The following is a 6995-nucleotide window of genomic DNA, read 5'->3' on the forward strand; positions in this document are numbered from 1 at the left end:
TGGCAGGGGGGTTGGACTGGATGATCTCCTGAGGTCCCTTCCCACCCCACCAGTCTGGGATTCTGTGATGTCAGGCCAGCTGGCTGCAGGGCAGGTCAACTGTTCTTCAGCTTCTTTGCCAGAGAGAAAACGAGGTGGGCAAAGGTGGGTGCACTGACCCCCATCCACCCTACGCTGCTCTCTCCCAAACAGCACATGAAGGGACCTGCCAGCTCACAGCATAGGCCCATCAAGACACAGGACACATCCTGGTGCAGCCTCAGGCCAGGGTTTAATTCTGCTGTAACCGAGGAGCCGCTCTGTGCAAGACCAACACCCACCTGCCTCAGGGCTCAGCACCCACTGTCCTGCCACCCCAGTGACCAATACGGCCCAGGGAGTCACCTCCCCCTGAGCCACAACCTCTCTGGGGACAGCGAGGGCTGGTGTGGATGTTTGTGCCACCTCTGCAGGGCAAGAGTCTCCCAGCAGAGATGGCAACGGTGAGAGACCTGGAGATGTGGCCACACAGCACAGGAAGGGTGTCGATGTCACATCAAGGCACCAACAGGAACATGTGGCTGAGTCACAGCCTGGTCCCCACGATGGGGCACAGTGGCAGGGTGAGCTGGCTGCTCCTGAAGCCGTGGTGGGAGGACAGGAGCCATCCCTGTCCCAAGGCAAGTCCCTCAGTGAGGACAGAGCTGGTCCCACATCACTTATGACGTTTTTTCTTCTGTTCCTTGCGCTTCTGAGCCCTCACGTCCTTCTTCAGGCGGCTGTCCACAACCTTGAACTGGCCCTTGACGCCGGGAGGACGGCGCACTCGAGGTCCAACACCTTTCTTAGCCACCAAGTAGGTGACCTGTCGCTTCTCCTTGGCCAGCCCAGCCTTCTTGTAGATGCTGTGGGAGAAAGGGAAAAGGTGAGACCATGACCCCAGCACCCCATTTGGCTTTGGGACATATCATAGAATCACAGAATCCCAGACTGGTTTGGGTTGGAAGGGACCTCAAAGCTCATCCAGTCCCAACCCCCCTGCCAGCAGCAGGGACACCTTCCACTAGACCAGGTTGCTCAAAGCCTCATCCAACCTGGCCAAGAACACTTCCAGGGAGGAGCAGCCACAGCTTCTCTGGCCAACCTGGGACACTGTCTCACCACCCTCACAGTGAAGAACTTCCTAATATCTCATCTAAACCTCCCCTCTTTCAGTTTAAACCCATTTCCCCTTGTTTTGTCATTAACTGCCCTTATGAAAAGTCCCTCCCCAGCCTTCCTGGAGCCCCTTCAGGTACTGGGAGGTGCTATAAGATCTCCCTGGAGCCTTCTCTTCTCCAGGCTGAACAGCCCCAGCTCTCTCAGCCTGTCCTCACAGCAGAGCTGCTCCAGCCCTCGCATCATCCTGGTGGCCTCCTCTGGACTTGTTTTAGCTGCTATCCAATGAGCACTATTGGGTCCCACCAAACCCCTGGGTTTTTGTGCCCCAAGTCAGGGCCCCTTTGCTTGCTCTCCCACCCCTCACCCTACACCCGGATCTAGCCCAGCCCTTGCCAGCCCTGCTGGGTAAGGTGGAGGAGCTGTCCCTGCAATCAAGGCCAGCATGACACGAAGGATACGGATCACAGCATCACCACTCACCGCCGAAGCTGGGCCACCTTCTCCCTCTCCGAGATATCCACTGTGCTCACCACGGCCTCTGCTTTCTTCTTCATCTGCTCCATCTTCTTCAGCATCTGTGGGGACAGGGAGAGTGAGGGACAAAGGGGAATCAGAGGAGGGAGAGAGCACCTGGGAAGGGGAACAGAGCACAGGTCTGAGGTCTACAGCCCCACTCACCCGCCGCTTCTTGCGGGCCTTGGCCTCTGCCACCTTCTTGATGGGGCGGGCGTTGATTTCCCGCCAGCGCTGCCGATAGGCCTCCACCGTCTGCTTGTCCACGGGGATCTGCTTGCACCGGTGCTGCTTCTCCTCCTCTGTGAACCACTCTGGCAGCTCTCCCTCATTCTCATTGAAGGAATACCTGAGTGGGGGAGGACACTCGGGTGAGTTGTGAGGGGGATGTAGGGTCCCCACACTGATATATCTGCCACCCTCATCGCCTGTCTCCTGTTGGGAGATTGAATATTGTTCCCCCTCCAGCACCTGCAGCTCCAAGTACCTGTTGAAGGAGTCATCAATCAGGTCCCTCCTGGCCTTTTTGGAGGTGGCAATGACAGAGCCGAGTGCCAGGCCCTCTGCATCCAGGACACGGGCTCTTTTCACTGCAGCACATGGACAGATTAAAACTTGGGTTATCTGCCAGCAGCCCCACCAGCCCAGACAGGGATGGTCTGAACCTGCCCCCTGGCCCTAAAGAGGGACTCACAAGGTGTCACTGGGTGCAGATGGGTGCACACAGCACCCCTCACTCACCTGGGTCCTCAATGGGCACCACCTCAAAGCCACATGGCTCGACACGGCCCTGTTTTCTCCCCACCGGTGTCAGTGGCCTGTGGAGAGGAGAGTGGTCAGGGCTGGGATCCTCACCTCCCTGCTCTCCAGGAGCGTGGAGCTGTGGGAGAACATCAAGACTATCCCCCTCAGCTCTCACCTCTCCTCATCACTGCTGCTGTCATCATCACTGCTCTGCTCATCCTGCGCTTTACCAGCGTCAGGTCCTGGGTCTGGGGCTGGCGGTGGCTCAGCTGGAGCTGCCTCCTGGGGAACATTCTTCTTCTGTCCTTTCTTTGTTGCTTTGTCTGGGGAGCAGGAAGCACTGGGTGAGGAAGGGTTGAGGCAGAGCCCACTGCAGAGTGTTCCTCTAGAAACCCAGCTCATTAATATATTAATACCAGCTCATTAACTGGTTAATGGTACAGGCTGGAAGCAACCTTTGGAGATCTCCAGAGCAGCATCCACACTGTGGTTTGATCCAGTGCCCCAGACTGGGCTGGGGGGAGGCTGTCCCTCTGTGCCCCCTCCAGCACTGCAGCCCCCTACTCACCTCTCTGAGTCTCGCGCTGTTTCTCAGCCAACATTTGCGACTGCCCCAGCTCCAGGTCCTCATCTGCATCGTCCTCGATGCCAGCAAAGGCGTCCTGCGGATGGGGAGCAGCGGGTCAGGGGACACAGGGCAAACCTGGGACTGAGGCTGGCCTGTCATTTCTGCCTCAGTGGGACCCACCTTCCCAAACCACAGGCTGGTCTGTCGTTCCTCCAGCACTGACTTCTCCTCCAGAGGCACCAGCAGTGGATTCTCCTCTTCCTCCCCTTCCTCCTCCTCTTCCTTCTGCTTAAACTTCACCCTGTGACAAACAGCAGCAGGACCAGTGCCTCCCAGTCAGGATGGGGGTGTTGCCCACTGCTGGAAATGCTCCAGAGGAAGCCGCTGCCCCAGGGAAGCATCTCCTGGCTCTCACCTCTTTGCACCCTGCTCTCGCCTTTCCCGCTCCAGCCGGCGCTGACGGGCCTCTATCTCCACCAGCTCCTCTGGGTCTAGATCACTGGCCAGGGACACATCATCATCTTCCTCATGATCTGAGATGCAAATGTCATCATCTCCAGGTCCTATCTCCAGGAGAGCATCTGCTGATGCCATGTCCCCCCGGGTCAACTCGTTCAGCAGCTGCAATGCAAGTGACACGAGTCACAAGCTGCAGTTTGTCAGTCACGTGCCCACACTGTCCTGGTCCCGATGGCTCTGGGAGCCTGGCCTCCCCCTGCCCCACACACCGGGGTCTTGTGGATAGTCTGGGGGGAGAACATGCTGGTGTCACCCTCATCAGCGATGGAGACACCAGGGAGGTCCATCTTCAGCTCCACACGCTCACGCTGCTTCCGTTGTTCCTTCAGGATCTTCTTCTTCTTTCTGCAGAAGAAGGCCAAGGAATGAGGCTGCGCTGCCTCCCCCATCCCAGGGGCTCATCCACTGCCACACTGGTGACAGATCTCCCCCAGCACTGGGTACTCAGCAGCCCTGTCATCCCTCTCTGAGGGGTCCCCAACCCTGGGGCAAAGGGGGCCCATGCCAGCTTGGAACAGCTGCTTCACCTGCTTGGAGAAGCAGATGACCCTGAAGACCCCAGACCCACAAACGCCACCCGCTGTCCACAGAGGAACAGGCTCTGATGCTGCCACCCTCTGTCCCCATGGCTGGAGTCCCCTGTGCTCTGCTGGCCAGGTCATCCCCCATCTCTCCTCATCTGAGCTCTTTTTACCTCTTTAACTCTGCCAGCTCCTCAGCCTTCATCTCAGCCAACGCCAGCTCTACCTCCTCTTCCTCTTTCACCGCCTCATCAGCTGCGGCTCTCGGCGCTGTCTTCTTCTCCTTCTCCTCCTCTTTGCTTTCCTCCTCTTCACCAGAGCTCAGGCTGCCAAAAGGAAGGCGCTCAGACCATCTTTCCTGGTGCCAGACCCACCTCACCGCGTTGGTGCCGGGGGCAGCCCTGCTGTTCCTACTTGATATCCAGCTCCTTCGCTTGTTCTTTCAGCTTCTTGGCCAAGAAACGCCTCAACTTTGTCCTCCAGTTCAGCAGAGCTCTGTGTGGGAAGGCAAAAATATTAGAGACACTCACCAGGCCCTGGCATAACACCTTGTCCCAGTCCCCACCAGTACCTGAGCTCTTTGCGTCCCAGCACGCGGATGTCCTTGCAGCACTGACGCAGCTCCTCCGTGGTGGAACTGTGATTCTCCAGCTCACCGTCCTCCAGTGTGATCTGCATAGAGCAGAGGGAAATTAATTAAGCACATATGTTAATTCCCTGCCTTTGGTAAAGACAATCACAGAATCCCAGACTGGTTTGGGTGGGAAGGGACCTCAAAGCTCATCCAGTCCCAACCCCCCTGCCAGCAGCAGGGACACCTTCCACTAGACCAGGTTGCTCAAAGCCTCATCCAGCCTGGCCAAGAACACTTCCAGGGAGGAGCAGCCACAGCTTCTCTGGCCAACCTGGGACACTGTCTCACCACCCTCACACCAAACAATTTCTTCCTAATACTTAATCTCCATCTCCTCTCTTCCAGTTTCAAGCCATTTCCACAATCAACTTATAAAATAAAGGAGATCGAGTGGCTAAACCCCAGGTAGGTCCTGCCCTGCCTCCTGCTCCCCCAAGAACAGGAATGGGGTCACTGCTGGGGCACCTGGTCCCCTCTTTTCATCGCTCTGTGCTCCTGGGGACAACTCAGGGGCCACCAAGGTCCCCTTTGCTTCAGGAACTCACCTCGTTGGCCTTGGAGAGGAAGTCCACGGGGTTGGGTGCCTTGAGGAAGTCCATCAGGGTGAAGCGGTGGTAGAGGGTCATGTCACCATCTGTGTACCCTTCTGCCTACAGGAGGATGGAGCTGTGTGAGTCACAGCAGGACACAAAAGCAGCTTCAACCATCCCTAAAGGATGATGATGTCACATAACTCATGTCTCACTGCAGTGTCCACCTAGATGTGCCCACACACTGGAAGCCCCAACCTGCCCGCTCCATGGTATGTCCCAGTCCCATCTGAGGGACAGAGAGGTGACAGTGTCACAGGTTTGTGCCCAGCTGAGGCCACCTGACATGGCCTTTAGTGTCCCCTGTCCTAAAGCCACCTCACAAAGACACAAACCCAGCAGCCAACTATTGCAGGGAGGGTTTGACCGATCCCTCCCCAGCCTCACAACCTGTTCATCACTTCCCTAACACCACACCACCTTCTAAGGCTGCAAATCTCCCCAAAACTGGTTCTTCCACCACTTTGCATCCCAAGATCTTTCATTTTCCTGAGCTACTTTGCTTATTACAATCTCTTTGGCCCCAATCTCCAGGCTTTTTTGTGTGTGTTTGGCCTTGCTGCCCAGTAAGTCAATCTCCTACCTTTGGCTTCTTTTTGCTGACCAGCTCACTAATGGACTTGGTCTGAACCTCCACCTCCTTGAAGGCATATTTGGGGTCAAAAAACTTGCTGTCGATTTTGTCTGGAGCCTGATACCCTGGGATGAAGGAATCAAAGACATCAGGAGGTTTTTCCCAGTCCCATCCCAACAGCTGCAGGTCCTCCAGGCTGGCTCACCCTGGCACACCACGAAGATCTCAGCAGATTCATTGCGGGAAGCTTGGGGTTTGGTGGCCTGGACCTTGTGGAAGAACTGTTGGAAGATCCAGAGGAGTGGTTGGTAATCCCGGGAACGAAAAACCTTGGTGATGAACCAGCCACCTTTGCAGAGGAATTCACAAGCCAGTTTCAGAGCCATGAGGGTCAGGTTGGCTGGAACAGAGGAGAAGAGCAGTCAGCAGTTGTCACTGTCCCCACCACGCAGCTCCCTGTCCCACAGCACACACCACTGTCACCCTGTCCCACTGGGATGTGACACGTGCCTGTCCTTGTACCCCCCAGACCACAGGCCAGCCCCAGGTGAGCCTCACCTTGGGAGTAGGCATCATGCACCCAGCTGGCTCCCACGTTGGGTGCTCCATCGTTTAGCACCACATCCACCTTCCACGTCTGCAGCTCCTTGCGCAGGGCCTGAGGGATGGAGGCAGATGTTGGTCCCACTAACCCCTCTGCAAGAACCACCGGGCAGTTCCCCCATCCAGCTCAGCTCAGGACCCCACCATGGTCCTGCCAGACCGAGGTGTGATGGTTGGAGTAGAGGAGAGAGGTTTTTACCTGGCGGCATTTCTCAGTGGTGATGTCCTCCTGCAGTGTCACCACATTGGGGATGGGTTTGATGGGGACCAAGTCCACCCCTGGTGTAAGGAAGAGATATGAACACCACAACCCTTCCAAACCAAGCTCCAGCCCATCCCACGAGGCTTCCCCACCCACCCTCTCCTCCTACCAGATCCCTCAATCCAGGATTCTCTTTCTTTGGCCACACCTAGGGACTGCAGTAGAGGTCCCTGTCCCCAACCCACCTCTTGCCAGGTCCCATCACTCACCAATGATCAAACTGGAAACTGGCATGAATTTGGAAGCCACTTGCAGCCTGGAAAGAACAGAGAGGAACAAAGCTACAGCAGGATCCCAGGAGAACCCCCAGCCCTGAACTGTGTTTGG

At 56.7% G+C, this 6995-nt stretch overlaps 1 protein-coding gene across 1 annotated transcript; it reads right to left on the bottom strand.

Moving 5' to 3' along the window:
- Window positions 1–513: 513 nt before the first annotated feature.
- FTSJ3 (FtsJ RNA 2'-O-methyltransferase 3) lies at window positions 514–6919 on the bottom strand. Its single transcript, XM_010165598.1, has 19 exons — window positions 6878–6919; window positions 6606–6685; window positions 6362–6461; window positions 6009–6203; window positions 5813–5928; window positions 5185–5289; window positions 4577–4677; window positions 4420–4500; window positions 4179–4331; window positions 3694–3829; window positions 3381–3586; window positions 3146–3266; window positions 2966–3059; window positions 2573–2720; window positions 2395–2471; window positions 2141–2243; window positions 1819–2002; window positions 1621–1715; window positions 514–884 (listed from the first exon to the last, which is right to left on the bottom strand). Exons 1-19 carry the CDS (start codon window positions 6900–6902, stop codon window positions 695–697), a joined length of 2310 nt encoding a protein of 769 aa, XP_010163900.1. The 5' UTR covers window positions 6903–6919; the 3' UTR covers window positions 514–694.
- Window positions 6920–6995: the final 76 nt, after the last annotated feature.

This window comes from Antrostomus carolinensis, unplaced genomic scaffold (genome assembly GCF_000700745.2).
Source record: "Antrostomus carolinensis isolate BGI_N321 unplaced genomic scaffold, ASM70074v2 scaffold35123, whole genome shotgun sequence".
In the NCBI taxonomy this organism is placed as follows: Eukaryota; Metazoa; Chordata; class Aves; order Caprimulgiformes; family Caprimulgidae; genus Antrostomus; species Antrostomus carolinensis.

Excerpts from the sequence above, each read along its gene's own strand:
- FTSJ3 (XM_010165598.1), bottom strand. The coding sequence starts at position 6,902 with ATGCCAGTTTCCAGTTTGATCATTG. Across the intron at positions 3,587-3,693 it reads AGACTATCCACAAGACCCCG|CTGCTGAACGAGTTGACCCG; the intron begins GTGTGTGGGGCA and ends CTTGCATTGCAG. Across the intron at positions 2,721-2,965 it reads ACAGCGCGAGACTCAGAGAG|ACAAAGCAACAAAGAAAGGA; the intron begins GTGAGTAGGGGG and ends CCTGCTCCCCAG.